Here is a 19,414-nt window from a genome sequence, read left to right as displayed (position 1 = left end):
CCGGCAAAAGGGGGCAGAAAGTCGGGGACCCAGAGACCCAGTCTTTTCTCTAGAGGCTGTTTCTACTCCAGGTCCCGAGGCCAGTGTGGGCTTCTCTACCCCTTCCTTGCAGAGCTGTGGGGATTGAGAGGCTCGAAAATCCAGTCCCGGCCTTGGCTTGGGGTCATTGCCTCCTCCCTCCCCTTTCCTAGCCCTCGCTCTTCCGCTTTAGGGCAGATGTGCGACCCCCTAAGGAGAGAGACAAATAGTGGGCGGCAGAGCGGGGGCTGTGTCCCCCCAGCAGCATCTAATTCTCCTGTAGGATACTCGGTAGGCAGATTAAGTACGTGTTTAGGGGACCAGCAAAGCTGGGGCACAAAAAAACTGCATTTTTCTTTTAAACACATTTAATGTTTCAAAAACAGCATCGAGGAGCCATCGCGGTGAAAAGGCTAACTGTAGAACCCCTGACAGGCATTGTACTGCCCGGTAATGTCTAGCCTTTGAATTAGGACAGGGGGCGGGGGCGGTATAATAATTTCTGCGCTTGGAGCTTCTGAGCGCTTAGCCCGGCTGGAGCGGGAGCCGGAGCTGGAGGGAACCAAGAGCGGGGCGTGGGGCCGCAGAACTGGGGAACCAGGCCCCGCCACCCGCTGCAACCCCCTCCCCCACGCCGGGGAGCGATTGGTTCGTCCCGACTCCTTCCAGACGACAAGGAGGGCCTGCACCCGGCGCCTCGGAGCGCCCCGGTGCGACTCCCCGACGGCCTGCTCCTGCGGACGGCTCCACTCTCGGCGCGCGCGGAAGGGGAGGCTCGGTGCGCAGGTGGAAACGCGAACTCGTGGGCCCGCCACCCCTCCGCGAAACCCGCGAGTGGGCGAGTCCGTACGCGCGGTGCAACTGCCGCGGCTTCCGGTTCCGATGACAGCGGCGCCGGAAGCCAGGGCCGGGGCTGCGGGGCGAGGTGAGAGCGGGCGGGGTTCTGAGCTGGGAGGTGCGGACCGAGGGCCACGCGCGCCAGGCGGACGGAGGTGAGGGGCGCGGCGGCGAAGCAGCTGGGGCCGGGCTCTCGGGCCTGCCCCGGGAAGCACTTCCCCGCCCCCCGTCCAAGCTCCGGCCCCACTTCGCTCTTGGACTGTTCTCTCTGCAGTCATCGGTCCCGGGCTCGGAGCCGGCGTCCCACAGACTGATTGGTCCCGGGCCCCGCACTGGAGGACCCTCATCCGCCCGGAGACTCGCTTGGACCCAGACGCCGCAGACTCCTAGTGCTACCCACCTCAGTCGGAGGTAACAGTGCGGACGGGGTCCGGGCAGGGCATTTGAGTAGTCTTTTGAAGGATGAGTAGGAGTTTGCCAGTCGTTTGCATATGAATGCAGGTGAAATTCCCAGTAGGGGCTGCTTTACGGGGAAAATGGTGTTTTTTTTTCTTCTTTCCAGTTTTGGTTAATGAGAAAAGAAGTATTTTAAACTGCAAATAGGGATGTGCAATGAAGAAAAGGCACAGGGCGATAAAATAGAGTGACAGGAGGGGGAGGAGGATCAGCATTAGACACTGTGGTCTAGGAGAGCATCTCTAAAGAGATGACCTTCATGGTGAGAGCAGCCGTGGAAGATGTGGGGTGAGATTAGTCCAGACAGGGGGAATAGAAACTACAAAGGCTCTGAGACAGAAATAAACTTGAAATAATTAAGGAACAGAAAGAGGGCTGGTGTGGCTGGTGAGGGGGAAAGCAGTAGGAAATGAAGTTGGAAAGTGATTGAGGCTGGCTCACTAGAACCTTGTAAGCTGTAGAGAGGGGCTTGGATTGTATTCTAAGTACAGTGGGAAGCTGTTGGGTTTCAAGCAGAAGAGTGGTAATTTGTAGAGTGGAGAATGTATAAGGGTGGGAAGTCAGTGGATGCTGTCCAGTTCTGTGTCAGGTAAAGGGGACCTTCCTATGATTTTCGCAAACTTCTTCCCCCCACAAAAGGGGCCCTCTTGTTTCAGGATGCAGAAGACTGAGAATGAAACCCCCATGCCACTCTTGGAGATTTTTATATTTCACTCATGTCTCTTCCTGCCCTAGCCTGCAGATTTAAGCTCAGGCCCAAGGGTTAGGAAATAGATGCAGCCATTTATTCAGCACCATTTTCTGAGCACCTACTATGGACCAGGCTTTGGACTTGGCACTTGGGGGGGTGGGTTACTGGACTCCAGCCCTTGAGGAGCTCCCAGCATGACAGGGGGAGATAGACATGTTAACAGTTACTGTACTCAGACCTATGTGCCATGGGCACCCTTAACAAAGGTTTGCCAAAATGAATGAATAAAGCAGAGAGGGAGGCAGGGAGATGTCATTGAGGGTTTCATAAGGAGTTGATGATTAAACTGCATCTTGTGTTCTCCTAGATACAGGAAAGGCTTGTGCAAAGGAGGTGATTGTATACTTGCAAAGGGCTTGTATGTCAAGCCATGGCAGGTTTTGAGCAAAGGGGTGACAGGATCTGATAGTTGTGTTACAGGAGGGATCACTGGATTCTGAGCATGCAAGACCTTGGGAGGAGAGCTGAAGACCAATAAACAGGAAATTCCAATCTTCAGCATTTTGTATTAATCATAAAGCTTTGTCAAAGACATGCATGTGCAGGCTCGCACATCCTTGTGCCTCATGAAGATGAAAGGCTGAGCTTTGGTCAGAGCGGCTCACTCTGGACAGATGGCAAAATAGCCTCCCGGGCTTTTTGGATGGAATGCCCCCAAGCCATTCCATTTTCCCAGCTCATTTATTTTATTTAAAAATTTTTTTTCAATTGAGTTAATCATACTCATTTCATGCACATTTAATTGATCCAGTAAGAGCCTTCGTATTTATTTTATCCTTAATTCTCCCTTACCACAGGAAACCACTTGGATGTGTTTGGTATCTATCTTTTTGTTTGCATGTGTCCTTTGTTGACTGCATATATTTTAAATTTACATAAATGGTATTCTGCCTACACTTTGCTTTATGTCTTTTTTTCCCCTTCAGCACTCTGTTTTGAGATCTGATTGATGTTGCTATGGGTATATCTGGAATACAGCTAAGTGGTACACAGTTTTCCATAGGTACAACCCCCATGTTTTACCCATGTGACTTATAGATCCCCTGAGTGATGAGGCCCCCTAAATTGTCTCCAGCTTCCTGCCACAACAAACAATGCTGGGATGAAAATCCTTGTATACATGTCTAATAACTGTACCCACCTCATAGTATTTTTATAAGAAGTAAACGAGTTACTCCACGCAGAGTTATTAGAATAGTACCTGACACATAAGAAGTACCTATAAACATTGGCTATCGATACTAGAGATATTATTATTATCTCAGAAAGGAGTCCCTGTTATATTTTGTCCAAAATGGCTCACATCCCATTACAGGGTTTTTGCTCAGGGAGCATGGAGTGGGGCTTATCTGCTGGGCACCATGATGGCAAATTCTAGTGTGATGGCATCAGCCCTAAGGAGAAGACGGAAACACATCCCAAGGCCCCAGGTGCCACCTCCCCATCTCCCTACCTACCTGGTAGGGGGACAGTGGCTACAGGCTGGGTCAAGATGATGAGGCCGGGACTGATGGTGCCAGTGGGAATGGGGAAGAGAATCTGGGTCCATGTGAAACTGGGAGAATCCCGAAGGCCACCTTGGACATGGGATCCTCTTTGCAATGTCTCCCATTCTTTGAGAGAGCAGACAGCTGGTTAGATTGGAATGTTTTAGAGGGACGTTTGATAGCCCTCTCATTTCAAAACCCATGGATGGAGGAAATCAACCCTGCACAAACATTTTAAGGATTGTCCGCGTATTCAATGTCAAAGTCTGCTCTAAAATGGAGGAGAGCAGTGGCCCAGGCTGGAAAGCACTTAGGAAGGGGACCTCAGTGGCAGGGAAGGTGGGATAAGGGAAGTCACCTGTCTTACAATGGTGTAATGGGGGGGGAGGTTTATAAGAAAGGTTCTAGTCTGGCAGGGGAGGCTGGCCTTCAAACAGATCATTACCCAGTGATCCATACTGAAATAGAAGGATGCCAAGTGCCATGGGAAAGCCAGGAGCAAAGGGGGCCAGGGTAGGCGGAGGCTAGGGACACCTGCCAAAGGAGATGACTTCTGAGCCAACTTGGAAAGGATGTGCATCTTCTTAGGGTGTCCAGGAGGGGATTGGTAATGGGGAGCAGGTGGAAGAAGCAGTACATCCAAGGGCACGGGGCTAGGAGAGAGCAGGGGCCTCCACACGGCTGGATGTGAGGGGTCCATCCCTGGGTGAGCAGTGAGGGAGGGCTGAACCTGGAGTCGGGGGCAAGGCCGGTCAGACCAAGGCAACTAACAGTTATTCTCTAGGCTGGTTTCCAAATACCAGCCATTCAAGGACTGCCTTCAAGGCTTGTATCACTAGAGTAAACAGAAAACCAACCTCCCTTGCTGTAAGAGGAGGCCATAAGGTAAATACATGAAAATATACAGTGTTACTCATTTCCTCTTAGCTAGTATTGCCTGCTGAGGGCTCTGCGAATTCTGCTCTCTTTTGTTTAAAAAGGGAGACGAACAAGGATTACAGAATGAAAAAGTTGAAAACAGTAATTTTCTCACCATGATTCACAAAAACCTCTGTTCTTACACCTGCGTACACCCTCTACTGGGTACCCTGGCTGTGAGCGATGGGGAGCTGTGCACAGATATCTTAGGCAGGGGATTTGGGCACCATGAATGTATGTGCATGGTTAGGGGATCTGAAGAAACAGGCCTGACCCAGCTGTCCCCCATCCCCAGGCTGAGGTCGCCATGGAGCAGTGTGCATGTGTGGAGAGAGAGCTGGACAAGGTCCTGCAGAAGTTCCTGACTTATGGGCAGCACTGTGAGCAGAGCTTGGAGGAGCTGCTGCACTATGTGGGCCAGCTGCGGGCCGAGCTGGCCTCTGCAGGTGGGTGCCCTCCCCAAGTGACCCCACACCAGCCTCCCCGTGGACCCTGAGACCTCTGGAAGGATGATGGGTAGGTCGTCAGTTGATGGATCCCTAGGCCTCCTTGAGAAGGGGTGATGGAAGTCTCTGAGCAAGTTCAAAAAGCCCAATAGAAATCAGTCATGTACCTGAGATTATTTTCATTGATGTTTTGTTTTCAGTTTACTTTATTTTTAATCAAAATGGTAACATTTTCATCACCCCCAAAAGAAACTCTGTACCTGTTAGCATCACCCTCCATTTGTCCTTTCCACTCTAGCTCCTGTATTCCCTAATCTACTTTCTATCTTTGTAGATTTGCCTATTCTGGACATTTCATAGAAACAAAATCATACAATAAGTGATCTTTTGTGTCTAGTTTCTTTCACTCAGCATAATGTTTTCAGGGTTCATCCATTTTGTTGCATGTTGCATATTGCATTACTTTTTATGGCTGAAAAATCCATTGTATGGATATAGCACATTTTGTTTACCCTGTCATCAGTTGATGGACACTTAGGTTGTCTCCACTTTTTGCTATTTTGAATAATACTGCCATGAACATTCGTATACAAGTTTTTGTGTGAACTTAATGTTTTCAATCCCTTGGTTATATCCCCAGGAATGGCATTGCTGGGTCATATAGTAAGTAACTCTATGTTCAACTATTTTTTTTTTTTTACATTCATTTTATTTTATTTATTTTTTTAAATCTTCATTTTATTGAGATATATTCACATACCACGCAGTCATACAAAACAAATCGTACATTTGATTGTTCATAGTACCATTACATAGTTGTACATTCATCACTTAAATCAATCCCTGACACCTTCATTACCACACACACAGAAATAACAAGAATATTAATTAAAGTGAAAAACAGCAATTAAAGTAAAAAAGAACACTGGGTGCCTTGTTTGTTTGTTTGTTTGTTTCCTTCCCCCATTTTTCTACTCATCCATCCATAAACTAGACAAAGGGGAGCGTGGTCCTTATGGCTTTCCCAATCCCACTGTCACCCCTCATAAGCTACATTTTTTATACAATCGTCTTCAAGATTCATGGGTTCTGGGTTGTAGTTTGATAGTTTCAGGTATCTACCGCCAACTACCCCAATTCATTAGAATCTAAAAAGGGTTGTCTAAATTGTGCATAAGAGTGCCCACCCGAGTGTCCTCTCGGCTCCTTTTGGAATCTCTCTGCCACTGAAGCTTATTTCATTTCCTTTCACTTCCCCCCTTTTGTTCAAGTAGATGTTCTCCATCCCACAATGCCGGGTCTGCATTCCTCCCAGGGAGTCTTTTCCACGTTGCTAGGGAGATTCACTCCCCTGGGTGTCTGATCCCACATAGTGGGGAGGGCAGTGATTTCACCTGCCAAGTTGGCTTAGCTAGAGAGAGAGGGCCACATCTGAACGTACGTTCAACTTTTTGAGGAACTGCCAGATGGTTTTCCAAAATGCTTGCATGTTTTAAATTCCCACCAGCCGGTGAATGAAGGTTCCAGTTTCTCCACATAGTCACCCATACTTGTTATTGTTGTCTTTGATTATAGCCATCCTACTGGCTATGAACTGTTATCTTTTTGTGGGTTTGATTTGCATTTCCCTAATGGCTAATGATGTTGAGCATCTTTTCATCTGCTTATTGGCTATCTGAATATTCTTTGGAAAAATGTCTATTCAGATCTTTTGCCCAGTTCTTAATTGGGTTGTCTTTTTATTGTTGAGTTGTAAGAATTTTTTTTATATATTCTGGATACTAAACCTTTATCAGACATATTTTTTCCAACTATTTTCCCCCATTCTGTGTGTAATCATTGCACTTTGATAGTATCCATAGAAGCACAAAAGTTTTTAATTTTGTTGAAGTCTAATTATTTTCTATTTTGGTTGCTTGTGCTTTGGGAGTCATATCTAAGAAACCATTACCTAAGTCAAGACCACCAAGGTTTACACCTCTATTTTCTTCTTAGAGTTTTGTAGTTTTAGCTTTATGTTTTTAAGGTAGAGGTCATTCTTTTCCATGTGGATATTCATTGTTCCAGCACCATTTGTCAAAAAGACTTTCTTTTCCCTCATGTGTCCTTTTGACATATCACCACCTTTTTTTAAAGCCCTTCCTTAACTTTCCTACACAATATTAGTGGATGGAGAAACCAAAATCTGGGTTGCTACTGGGGTTTCAGTGCTTCTAGTTTCTTTTAGGACAGACATCTTTCTTTCCTTTCCTTCCTCCCATCCTTCCCTCCATGCTGCAGTAAACACCCAGGTTACCTTGCTTTTAAACACATTCTGTTAACTGTACAAGGTGGAAGTTGTTTTCTCCTGCTAGTCTGAAGCTCCCATTTGTAGTTCTCTGTACCCTTGGCTAAAAGACGATGTCATGGAAAGGCTGCAGCGTGTTTACAGGTGGATTATAGACATGGAATTGTTGGGGCTAATGATAGTCAGTAGGGTCCTTGGGAGGTGGGATTTAGGAACTTCTAGGTTTAAAGGCTTTGACTTTGATTTCCTAAGAGCTGGTTGCTTTGTCCTAAAGGGGGTGGCCAGGGGATGTATGGAATGTACCCATCTGTGACCTGGGAGAGAGCAGTAGACAGTGAGAAGCAAGGTGGCAGGCTGGGGTTTAGGAGGGCCCTGTGGACACTGGGGTGGAATAAGGTTGGATTTCTGTAATGTCTCCCTAGAGTAGCGGGAGTGCCTGGCCAAAACACCTTCTGTTTGTATCTGTCAGGACTCATTCAGTTACAAATGACAGAAACCAAGCTCAAACTGGCTTAGACAAAAAACGGGTTGGGGTGGGTTTATTGACTCACATAACTGAAATGTCCAGCCCCACTGGACCCAGGTGCTCATGGGACATCTGAAGCTGTTTCTTGTCATTCTTCTGTGCCGGCTGCCTTCTTAGAGCAGCTTCTTCCCCGAGGTGGCTATAGTACTCCAGCAGTGCCAGTTCAAAATCTATTTAATAACCTGGCAGAAGGAGAGCATTTTTCTTCCATGGCTTCCAGTCTCGTTGCTGGAACACTCACTGCCCCTCTTTTCACATTCCTTCCCTGAACCAAGGTGCCGTCACCTAAAGAAGGGGCAGAGGCCTTGTCTGCCCTCCTCTCTCATGGGTCCCACACGCTGTTGTGGTTGGTTTGGCTCTGGCCTGGCCATGGGGTGGAGAACTGCAACTTGGAGTCCTGAGCCGGAAGTGTCCCTGGGCTTCCCTCTGAGACCCTGGTCTGTCTGATGTCCTCTGGGTAAAGAGAGGTGTTCGTGTAAGAACAGTGCTTTATGGTTGAGAGCCAGTTCACACATATTTTCTCACTCAAGATAAGGGGCACAGAGACCTGTCACAGCTATGGGAACTGTGCAAGTGACCTTGATTTGTGGTGCCTCAGCCTCCTCATTTGTGGATCAGGGACACTGACAGGGCCCCCTGCCTGGCATGGTTGTGAGGACTGAAAGAGTTCAAATATCAAAAGTCCTTAACCCCATCAGGGCCCCCTGCCTGGCATGGTTGTGAGGACTGAAAGAGTTCAAATATCAAAAGTCCTTAACCCCATAGGTAGTGCTAAATCATTATTTCAGTTTGCTAAAGCTGCCAGAATGCAATATACCAGATATGGATTGGCTTCTATAAAGCAGATTTATTAAATTAATAGTTCTAAGGCCAAAAAAGTGTCCAAACTAAGGCATCAACAAGAGGATACCTTCACTGAAGAAAGGCCAAGGGCGTCCAGAACACCTCTGTCAGCTGGGAGGGCATGTAGCTGGCATCTGCTGGTCCTTTGCTCCCAGGATGCATTGCTTTCAGCTTCTGATTCCAGTGGCTTTTTCTTTAGGCATCTGCAGGTTCTCACTTAGCTTGTCTGGGGCAAACTCAGGGCTTCATCTTTTAGCTTAGCATCTCCAAACGTCTTTCTTTCTGCATCTCCAAGCGTCTGGGTCTTTGTCAGCTTTGAGCTCTCTAAAGGACTCCAGTAAACTAATTAAGTACCACCTTGAACGGGGAGGGTAACATCTCCATGGAAACAGCCTAATAAAAAGATCCCACCCACAATAGGTCCATCCCAACAAGAGTGGATTAAAAGAACATAGTCTTTTATGGAGTACATAAAAGATTCAAACCAGCACAATTGTCTTCATTTCACAACAGCCTACAAGGCTGGTGGTATTTCTCCCATTTTTCAGATGAGGAAATGAAGGCTCAGAGAGATGAGCTGGCCTGTCCTAAATCATGACGTTAAAAAATGGCAGGATCTTGAAAAAGAATGTAACGGTTTCACTCCCAAGATGAGCGCTGCCTCTCAGGCCTCCAGGCTGGCACTGAGTCGAGGAAGAAGAGGAGAGGGTTTGCTGCTGAGCAGGTGCCCGCCTCTGTCCTGACTCACTGCCAGCTTTTCTCTGCAGCCCTTCAGGGGACGCCTCTCTCAGCCACCCTCTCCCTGGTAATGTCCCAGTGCTGCCGGAAAATCAAAGACACTGTGCAGAAGCTGGCTTCGGACCACAAGGACATCCATAGCAGCGTCTCCCGGGTGGGAAAAGCCATCGACAGGGTGAGTACATGGGGGCCCTGGAGCAGAAGCAGACGGGGGTACTCCAGGACAGCAGGGGAGGGGGGGAGGGCTTGAATCACAGCCCTGGCTCTCCTCCTTGCCAGAACTTTGACTCCGAGATCTGTGGTGTCGTCTCCGACGCGGTGTGGGACTCGCGGGACAAGCAGCAGCAGATCCTGCAGATGGCCATTGTGGAGCACCTGTACCAGCAGGGCATGCTCAGCGTCGCCGAGGAGCTCTGCCAGGTAGCAGGCCCTGCTGGGGGTGTGCCAAGGGCACTGCCTGGCATGCTTACTGCAGGATGGTCTTCTTTACATTAAGTCCCTGTGACTCTTTCAATAGATTTATTAGAGGGGAAAGGCTCAGAGAGATGAGCTGGCCTGTCCTAAATCATGTCATTAAAAAATGGCAGGATCTTGAAAAAGAATGTAACGGTTTCACTCCCAAGATGAGCACTGCCTCTCAAGCCTCCAGGTTGCCACAAATGGAAGATAACTCTAAAAAATATATATGATGAAAATAAAGTGAAGTTAGGAATTTCTAGTTTAGAGTTGGTTCTGAGTTGAAGCCCTGATATCCCTTTATTAGAAAGGGAAAGCATAATGAATATGTTCAAGTGCTGATTGTGGTGATGAATGCACAACTACATAATGATACTGTGAACAACTGATTGTATACTGTGGATGATTGTATGGTATGTGAATACATCTCTTAAAAAAAAGGGGAGGAAAGCAATGCTTGTGGGGTGTTGACAAACTGGCAGTGAGACTTTCTCCTTATGTAATTAGGAGAGTTGGAAAGGAAAGGAACAGGCCACAATGTCCTTTCCATGAGACTCTGTGCGGGGCCTGGGGACCATCTCTAGTCCTCAGTGGTAGGGTGGGGTTTGCATTCCACACTCCAGGGCTCCCAGTGCTCTGTCCCTCCAGAACTGAAATGGGAATGAGAGAGGCCCAAGTGGCCAGCAGGAGGCTATGGCTCCTCCTGCAAATCCTGGCTCTCTCCAGCCTGACTTTGCAGGTGAGGTTTTATTACGTGCATAGTGGGAAATTTTGGAAATGCTATCTTCCAGTGGTGGATTCTTTCTCTCCCCACAGGAATCAACACTGAATGTGGATTTGGATTTCAAGCAGCCTTTCCTGGAGTTGAATCGAATCCTGGAAGCTCTGCATGAACAAGATCTGGGGCCTGCCTTGGAGTAAGGAGACCCTTAGGGAGGGCCAGTGGCCACTCTGCCCCATAGAGCTACTTCCTGCCTTTGGAGTTCTGCCCCTGACCTCCTGGGGCACAGGGCTTATCTGTGCTCTTCAGCTCACCCAGATGTAAACTGCCATGCCTCCCCGGCTATCTCAGGGGTTTCACATAGGCTTTTGGAGCCCACCTCTCAGGTCCTGGCTCTGCCAGGGGCCTCAGCTCCACACTAATATGGCCCATTTCTTCCCAGATGGGCTGTCTCCCACAGGCAGCGCCTTCTGGAGCTCAACAGTTCTCTGGAATTCAAGCTGCACCGACTGCACTTCATCCGCCTCCTGGCAGGCGGTCCTGAGAAGCAGCTGGAGGCCCTCAACTATGCCCGGCACTTCCAGCCCTTTGCTCGGCTGCACCAGCGGGGTGAGTGTCAGGATGTGGGGGTTGGAACTCTGGGATCCGGTAGTGTCAGGTGGCCAGTCCCTACCCCACGTGGGGCTCTATGTTACTCAGATGCCTCTCCAACCTGCAGATCTCCTTGGCCCCTCCCAGCCTCCAAGGGGAACAGCAAAACCCTTTCCTTGGCACTCATGGCTCATCCTCATCACCCACCTCTTCCATTTCTGTTAGTTTCCTCTCAGCCACCTCCAAGCCCTAAGCCCACCACGTGTGTGCACCCCAGCCAGAGCCACACATTTGCCCTGCCTAGAAAAGCCCTACTTGTTTTCTTAAGACTCGGCTCAAGCACCTCCTGAGCACTCTTGCTTTACATCAGGATTTGCCAAACCTCACTTGAGTCTCACCTTGGAGATTTTTACCCTTAGTGATAACCACTGTTTTAACTTTTTTGTTTAGCTCTGCTTATATTTATTATTTTAAATTTTATTTCAGAGTAAATATCATGAAAATCAGCAATGCTAGTAAACTTTAGCTAGATACCGCTGCCTCCCCAAAGCTCTCACCCTGAGGTCTGCTGTTCAAAAGGGAGAATAAAGATGTCAAAGCTGACCTGAGACTTACAGTCAGAGGAATCAAAGGGAAGGAAAGAGAAGTGAAAGGCACCAACCTCCTTGGTGATCATGTTCATTAACGCTGGCCACGCATATTGTCCACGCTCCCTCCAGTTTCTGGAAAAGAGGGAGCCCCTAGACTCAACCTCTCCCCTGGATTTTAGGGAAAACCAGTGTTGCTTGTGGGCCTTTTAATCCCAGTTGAGGGTAGTCAGCGCCTAGCCCTTGAGGGGCTTGACCTAGACCCCTGCGGAAAAGGCTGCCTTTTGAACTGCGCCCTGTTGGTTCACAGACATCCAGGTGATGATGGGCAGTCTGGTGTACCTGCGGCTGGGCCTGGAGAAGTCTCCCTACTGCCACCTCCTGGACAACAGCCACTGGGCCGAGATCTGCGAGACCTTCACCCGGGATGCTTGTTCCCTATTGGGGCTTTCTGTGGAGTCCCCCCTCAGTGTCAGGTACAATCCACTCCTGAGGACAGCAGAAACAGAGGGTACGGTGGGAAACAGGGCTTTGCAGAGGCCCTGCCAAGTGCCAGGCATGGTGCTCAGTGTTGCTGCATACCTAAATTAGTGCTCTTGGGCATTCTTCAAGATAGAAATTGCCTGTTTTTACAGGTGGAGAGACTGAGATTAGGAAGAGTTGCAACCTGAGGGCACCCGAGGTCAGTGGCAGGACCACGGTGTCTGCACCTCACCCCTGGATTACTGCAAGAACCCCCTAACTAGTTCATTCCCCTCTTCTAGCCCATCCATTCTCCCCATCCCATCTCCCCAGGTTACCGCCTTCATTCCGTGAGTGGAATGAAAATGAGGGTGGCTGAGTAACATCATTTTATTTAGAGCCGTGGCTTAGGAGTCTCCTTTCCATTAAAACTCTCATGTCACCCCTTCATAGCAACCCCAGAACTTGTAGGTACCATTATCCCCATTTTACGGATGAGGAAATGGAGCCTGAAGACCTGAATTCAACTTGTCTAAGGTCTCACAGGGGACAAAGGGCACTAAGTCCTGACTCCAAAGTTACACACTCCACCACAGTGGGTATTTTATTTAGACTGATTTGAGAATCTAATACCCCACGCCTCTCTCATCTAATTTGCTAATACATATTCAGGCTGTAGAACAGTATTACCCAGCAGGAAAACCACTGGCAGTCTACACAGGATTATTCTGTTGTGGGAGTCGGCCCAGTGCCTTACAGGGTATTTTGCATCCAAGGTTCCAGTCAGTAGGCTGGACCTAAATCCCCTCTGCCCTTGCCCCCTCATTTTCTAAGTGGCCTGGTTGACAATCACTGTTCCAGAAGTAGAGTGGGGTGCATCTGACAGGCAGGCTGGAGCCCTTTAGAATTGATCACTACCCCCCAGTCACCCAGGATTTCTGAATGGTTTGCATGAGCAGACATCTGCCTTTGAATTTTCCTTTTGTTTTTCCCATAGGTTCTTAAATTTTAGGGTGCATCAGAATTCCACTCTAGAGTTGGGTACATATAGTGATATATATATCAGGGATTTTCAAGCACCAGTCTGACTGTACACCACTTTAGAACCCAGTCCCGGTCCCGTGCTGAGACATGGGTGCCCTCTCCTTCTGCCTGCCTCCTGGCTTCCTGAGGCCCCAGCCGACTCCACCCCCTGCTTTGTTCCCCTGCAGCTTTGCCTCTGGCTGTGTAGCCCTGCCCGTGCTGATGAACATCAAAGCTGTGATTGAGCAGAGGCAGTGCACCGGGGTTTGGAGCCACAAGGATGAGCTACCTGTGAGGCGGGGCAGGGGCAGGGGTAGGCCATAGGGGCTCTGGGGTGTCAGCCTCAGCACCAAGTGCGACTCACCCCCTGCCGGGCCTCCCCAGATCGAGATCGAACTAGGCATGAAGTGCTGGTACCACTCGGTGTTCGCCTGCCCCATCCTCCGCCAGCAGACGTCAGATTCCAACCCTCCCATCAAACTCATCTGTGGCCATGTCATCTCCCGAGATGCACTCAACAAGCTCATTAATGGAGGAAAGTAAGTTCCCCAGGGCCTGCCCCACCTTTGGCTGCCCTGTTGGTTGGCCCCTGAGGCTTTCTTGCTTCTCCTCCTTTTGCAGGCTGAAGTGTCCCTACTGTCCCATGGAGCAGAACCCAGCGGACGGGAAACGCATCATATTCTGATTCCTGCCTGGATGGAACTTTGTTGAAAGGGGCTTTGCACCCATGAGCCTTGGTCTGTCTCAGTGGGGGAGGCTGGCTTCGGTGGCTTTGCAGTTCACTTCTGAGCAACCAGCTGAGGAGTGCTACCTTGGAGAGGGCCACATGGACCTCTGGCAGGGGCCAAGGAGGGCGTGAACCACCCTGCCCTGGGCAGCTGGTTCCTTTGCTGTAAGGAAGGGGAGATGCCGGCCTCTCTACTGCTGCCCTGTTTTTCCCTGTTTATATTTACCGTTGACTTCATAGCAGCCAACAGAGCAGCAATGGATGTGGCCATCAGCAGACCCTTCTCCAGCCCTGCCCTCAGCCAGTCTCTTATTGCCACGCCAACACTGGGTCCACCCCTGCCCCACCCCCTCCCACTGTACAGTATCCCGACCATATGTATCCATTTCCCACTGTAAATAATCCACAAGAGCTGGATACCATTGTTTTATAACTTTAAGCAAATATATTCACAGCCCTTCTCCTTAACCTCTCCTGGCTTGCCTTTAAGCCTCACTTGACAGTTACTATGTGTCTCATACACACAGATACCAGGCAGGTCCTAGCTGCTGCCGCTGCCGCTGTCACTTGAAACATGGCTGGCCAGTGCCTAGGAATCCATCTTGCACCTCTGCTTGGGGAAAAACAGCCTGAGACATATTCCATGGGGCGCAAACAAGATCAAAGTATGAGGCTTTTAGGAAAAACTTGGTAGGTGTCAGACCCTGGGCCAGATGCTTTATGTGCGTGTATGTATGTGTGTGTATGAGTGTGTATATATATATATATATATATATATATACAGATCTTATTACTTCCATATTATTAATCAGCATAAGAGGATTTAGGAAAATGAAATGACTTGCACAAGGCTTGTAAAGGAGAGAGCTGCTTGGAGTTTAAACTACTTCTGACCCTCAAGCCAAGCTCTTTCCAGTTTACTCCAGGGGCTTGAAGCTTGATAGCTATGTGTCCAGAGTTCTGCACTGGCCCTTTGACAGCAAGAAGGGGGATCTTAAACCTTAGGTCTGAAATATTTGAGGGGACTGGGTCACAGGGGCCATTATGCTAAATAGGAGAGCTGGCCTGGGGTTGTGTATTTTACTTTCCTCTATAAAATTTACTGTGTAGGCAGGCAAATTGCTTCTGTAAGCTTCACAGAGACGGCTCCTGGGGGAAGAAGAAAAGCTGAATGGGGTGCTTCCCAAAATAGGAACCACAGGCTTCTGTAAAATGTGGTCTGGGCTTTGCTGCCTTATCTTGCAGCTGTCAGGTCCTACCTACTCTGGAAGTGGGAGCTGAAAGCTCTGGGGTGGGCACCAAAGAGTTCATTCCAGCTCGAGTCCAAGCACCAGCCTGGACAGCTGGGCCTGAGCACTGAGAGCGCTCAAAGTCCTTCGGGTTTTCCGGAGAGAAAGACTGCTTCTGCTCTTTCCTGCCCACCAACTCTTTGGCCCCACCAGCAGCTGCTGCTTAAAAAACACCCACAGGCTCACCACATTTTAGTCTTAGAATTTACTTCCCCCACACCAAATTCTTGGAACTGTCTTCATTTAAGCTCAACAGGAAACAGCACCGATGGAGAAGACAGCTGGTTTTTACCTTCATGAATTAGCTGCTGGAGCTGCCTGTGAAGAATACATGCCTGAGGGGACTGCGGAGATGCTGTGCGTGTGGGCAGCAAGGAGGGCAGCCAGCTGGCTGGCCGCCAGTCCCACGGCTTCCAGAGCAGGTGCCCAGAGTGCTGCCTGAGTCCGTCACAGTGGCGGGGGCAGGGCTTGGACCTCCTGGAGGCACTCGTCGTAGCCCTCCTGGTAGTCCTCGTGGGGCTTGACCATTATCACACAGGTGGGGCGCTTGGAGCCAGCCGCTGCTCCCAGGTCCTACCGAGAAGGGGAAGAGTCTACACAACCTGTACACCAGGGGTAACAAACTGATGACCCCCCAGGCCTAATCTGGCCCAGTCATGTCCTACTGGGTCCATATTATATGTTTAAAAGCATTTTGAATTGGTTGCCATCCAATTTGGTTGCCACATCCCCACAGGGCAGGGCCTATGTTCTCCATACCCCACCATCCCCATACTCTGTAGCCCCCAGCCCTGGCACCTGCTACCTAAGGATAAGGACAGCTGCAGTCCCCCAAAATACAGAAACACCTAACAGGGCTCACACTTGTGCTGCATTTTAGTTTACAAAGCACACACATTTGTGTACCTTGTCTGCACAGTCTACAGGGGAGGGAATGCCCATTTTATAAAAAGGAAACTTAAGTGCGGAGAGGTAACTTATTTGCAGTCCCACAACTAGGAAGCAGCAGAGCCAAGCATCAGTCCAGGCCTGTCTTAAATCCAGAGAATGTTTTCTGTCCCACAATAGCCGCAATCCTGTCCCAGACCCTTCCCGAGTGCCGACCAAAATTAGAGGGTCTCCTGCTCCTTACCGTCTTGGAGGGGATATAGACGTAGGGCAAATCCCGGTCCTCACACATAACTGGGAGATGGCAGTATACCTCAATGGGCAGTGTGTCTCCTGCCAAAACCATGATCCTGAGAAGAAAGAAATCACTGTCATTTCTAGCTTGTTCCTTTATTCAGCCGTTAAGTGCTGCCTCTGGGCTGGGCCTTGGGAATACAATGATGAATGAGGTGGCCCCTGCCCTCAAGGAGCCCACAGTCATTAACGTGGGTCTACAATCCTCTGAAAGTGAGAACAAAATTTGTGTGTTTGGGTGAGTGCAATTCTTTTGGGGGAAACGATCTCTACTATTTCTTAACTGCAATTTCAAATTTATCTCTGACCTAAGAAAGTTTAAACCCACTGATCTAATGAAGAGAAGCTGATATGGCAACAAGTAAATGCCACCAAGTGTGACAAACGGTAAAGTGCTGGGACAGATGGGATATGGAAGGGGCAGAGGAGTAAGTGTTCATCACTCTTTGGAGAGTTAAAAAAGCTTTAGCCAGAGTCTGACACTTGAACCAAGGCTGAATAAATGAATGGCTGTCAGCCCTAGGGGAGTGCTGAGGGCAAGGAAAATGTTGCCCTCTCCCAAGAGTACCAGGGCACTTCTAAAGGCTTGCCCAAGAATCCTCAGCTAAGGTTCCTGCTGGCAAGGTTGGGCTCTGGGGCAAAGACCTCAGAAGCCCTGAAGGCAGATGAAAGAGTCCATTCTCCAAGGATGGGTGACAGGCAGGCAGGAGGAAAGAGGCCTGGGTCAAAGCTCTGCTTCAGTGTCCTGTTTGCCATCTGTCTCTTGGGCTTTCCACCTCTGCAGGTTCCTCTTAAGTGGCCTCGAAATGTTGGCATTCCTCACACAGCCTAGTCCTGGGCTGCCCTCTGTCACTCAATACCTTCTTGGCTGATACAATCCTCGGCTACTGTATCAGTGCCATCTATGTACTGATAACTCCCAAATCTGTTCCAGCCCTCACTCTTCCAAGCTCCAATCCCATATAGCCATCTGCCTACTTGACACTTCTGCTGAAGGGAGTGTGGGGGGTTGGCGTGTGTCTCAAAGGCAACTCAAAAAACCTGTCTGAAACCAAACTTGTGATCTCCTCATACAAACATCTTTACTGTTTGCTAGCTCAGTGAATGGGCACTCCATCCATTCACAGCTATTCAAGTGAGAATCTTGAAATTAATAGTATCTCCTTACTCTCCATATCCTAAAGTTATCTCATAATCCATCCACTTGAATTATCTCCATCTCCATCCCATCAGTAACCTAATCAAAATCATCCTCACCTTTTCTGGATTCCAGTAGCCTCCAGTTTTCTCAGAGCTACTGCCCTCACTAATTCTTGCTTCCCTCAGTTGCCAGGAAAATGCAACATAATTAGGTCACTACCTGGCTTGTACCCTTTCAATAGTCACCCCCAAAGCTCTGAATACAAAACCCAGATTCCTTACCATGAGAAGATAAGACCTCTGCCTACTTCACCTCTGTCCTGCACTGGGGCCTTCATACAGAATGGTCTTCTGGAACTACCTTCCCACCTCCCCAATTAATCCCTGTCTTCAGACTTCAGCTCAAATGTGACTGCTCAGGGAAACTCCTGATGCACCCCCCTCAACCCCAATTAGGGCAGACTCCCCTCTGAGCATCAACACCACCACCATCACCCCCCAGCATTATTTCTTGGGCATCTATTTTGCCAGACACTGGGGATAAAGAGCTCCTGTTCTCAAGGAGCTTACAGTCCTATGTGGGAGGCTAAGGGAATAAAAATGTAAATTAAGCATTTCAGATTCTGATAAATGCCAGAAAAGAAATCAGTAGGGTGATGAAGTCATTCTCACTGCACCCTGTACTTATTTTTGTGCAGTGATTATTTGATCGATGCCATATCCCCATAGCCAGGTGCCTGACAAACAACAGACACCCAATAAATAGCTGCACAACGAAAGAAGCTGAGGTCCACTCTGATTGAGTTAGTTCACACAATTTGCTTCCCTCTGGATTTCACTTTCCCCAAGGCTTCCCTTTTAGCTCGTATAAATGATGTATCGGTAACTGTATTGAAGGGGATTTACCGGCTGCTTTATTATCTTCTGTATATGGGGCACAGTCAGAATCAACCTGACTGACCGAGCATCTACCACTAAATGGTAGGAAAGGGATTCGGTTACAGTGTACACATGCTAAATTCGGCGAGGAGGGGAATGCTTACCCTTTTTCTCCTTTGTTGATAAATTTCTGAACCTCCTTTACCCCGCGCCGAATCTGCTTCTGCTTCACGGCTGCAACGACAGGCGGGTCAGCCGAGGGCCCTCGCCCCGCCACCCGCGCTCGCGTCCCAGCCCGGACTCCGACCCCGGCATACCTTTCTTGATGCATTTGTAGAGCTTCCGCGTGAGGCGGCGAGAAGCCAGGGGCTGTGCGATGGGGTTCAGATTGACCAGCAGCTCATGGTAGGTGCGCTCGCCGGCACACGCCTCCGCTTGAGCCTCCGGTCCGTCTGGGTCTGCCTTTATTTTGGTCATGGCAGCGGCCGCGGCACTATCCACTCGAAGCCGCGGGAAAACGAATCCACGCGGCCCGCCGCTAAGGAATTCGCTTCCGGGTCAGCCTGCGGGGGGCGCGACCGGTCGTACACCACAACCAATCGGGAAACGAGCACCTCCGACGCAGGCCAATCGTTGACGCTCAGCCCTTTAAGTGCGCTACTACAGAGAGGGGCGGAGTCTTGGCGGTGGAGGCGGGAAGTGGGCGGGGCCTAGGGGACGCGTTGGGAAATAGGACCACCTTCTGAGAGTTTCTGCGTTCTCGGGTACTGGGAACCAAAGGAAGCGGCTGTACCTGTAGGGGCGTGGCCACGAGCAAGGGGGCAGGTCTGAGGGGCGGGGTCTGCAATCCGGGTGGAAGACTGGGAAATCTGCTCAGTGTGAATCCAAGCTACCTCTGACTGTTCTCTCGGGTCTCGGGTCCTGAGCTGACTCTGGGTGGAACACCCTAGGTGTTGAAGGTTAAGGTAGAAGCCTGACGCTGCTAACGGCTTCTTCCGTTTTGGCATAATTTCTCCTATTTGCTTTCTCTGTCAGGAACCCGGCTGCACA

The 19,414-nt window shown here is 49.4% G+C and overlaps 2 protein-coding genes across 6 annotated transcripts; one reads left to right on the top strand and one right to left on the bottom strand.

Annotated features, from left to right (window-relative positions):
* The first annotated feature begins 629 nt into the window (after window positions 1–629).
* RMND5B (required for meiotic nuclear division 5 homolog B) lies at window positions 630–15,984 on the top strand. Of its 5 annotated transcripts, none has more exons than XM_037823115.1 (12): window positions 630–943; window positions 1,130–1,266; window positions 4,763–4,913; window positions 9,337–9,482; window positions 9,587–9,727; window positions 10,580–10,680; window positions 10,927–11,093; window positions 11,973–12,138; window positions 13,336–13,438; window positions 13,532–13,686; window positions 13,769–14,564; window positions 15,412–15,983. In XM_037823115.1, exons 3-11 carry the CDS (start codon window positions 4,775–4,777, stop codon window positions 13,830–13,832), a joined length of 1,182 nt encoding a protein of 393 aa, XP_037679043.1. In that variant the 5' UTR covers window positions 630–943; window positions 1,130–1,266; window positions 4,763–4,774; the 3' UTR covers window positions 13,833–14,564; window positions 15,412–15,983. The 5 variants fall into 5 exon arrangements, with proteins under 5 accessions (XP_037679043.1, XP_037679044.1, XP_037679045.1 ...); XM_037823116.1 differs by having other exon boundaries at window positions 930–1,010; XM_037823117.1 differs by lacking the exon at window positions 630–943 and adding an exon at window positions 956–973.
* Window positions 14,292–18,929, bottom strand: NHP2 (NHP2 ribonucleoprotein). The gene is made up of 4 exons (XM_037823119.1): window positions 18,682–18,929; window positions 18,529–18,598; window positions 16,296–16,401; window positions 14,292–15,736 (listed from the first exon to the last, which is right to left on the bottom strand). Exons 1-4 carry the CDS (start codon window positions 18,839–18,841, stop codon window positions 15,611–15,613), a joined length of 462 nt encoding a protein of 153 aa, XP_037679047.1. The 5' UTR covers window positions 18,842–18,929; the 3' UTR covers window positions 14,292–15,610.
* Between the last annotated feature and the right edge of the window lie 485 nt (window positions 18,930–19,414).

This window comes from Choloepus didactylus (assembly GCF_015220235.1).
Source record: "Choloepus didactylus isolate mChoDid1 chromosome 11 unlocalized genomic scaffold, mChoDid1.pri SUPER_11_unloc1, whole genome shotgun sequence".
Taxonomy (NCBI): Eukaryota; Metazoa; Chordata; class Mammalia; order Pilosa; family Megalonychidae; genus Choloepus; species Choloepus didactylus.
This window is presented reverse-complemented; position numbering and strand designations above follow the sequence as displayed.

What these genes read in the sequence shown, in the direction of transcription:
- RMND5B (XM_037823115.1), top strand. Translation starts at nt 4,775, where the DNA reads ATGGAGCAGTGTGCATGTGTGGAGAGAGAGCTGGACAAGGTCCTGCAG. An exon ending in GATCTGGGGCCTGCCTTGGA is followed by an intron (nt 10,681 to 10,926) that starts GTAAGGAGACCC and finishes ATTTCTTCCCAG; the next exon opens with ATGGGCTGTCTCCCACAGGC. An exon ending in GCCACAAGGATGAGCTACCT is followed by an intron (nt 13,439 to 13,531) that starts GTGAGGCGGGGC and finishes GGGCCTCCCCAG; the next exon opens with ATCGAGATCGAACTAGGCAT.
- NHP2 (XM_037823119.1), bottom strand. Translation starts at nt 18,841, where the DNA reads ATGACCAAAATAAAGGCAGACCCAGACGGACCGGAGGCTCAAGCGGAG. An exon ending in CTACAAATGCATCAAGAAAG is followed by an intron (nt 18,599 to 18,681) that starts GTATGCCGGGGT and finishes CTGTCGTTGCAG; the next exon opens with CCGTGAAGCAGAAGCAGATT. An exon ending in ATCAACAAAGGAGAAAAAGG is followed by an intron (nt 16,402 to 18,528) that starts GTAAGCATTCCC and finishes CTTTCTTCTCAG; the next exon opens with GATCATGGTTTTGGCAGGAG.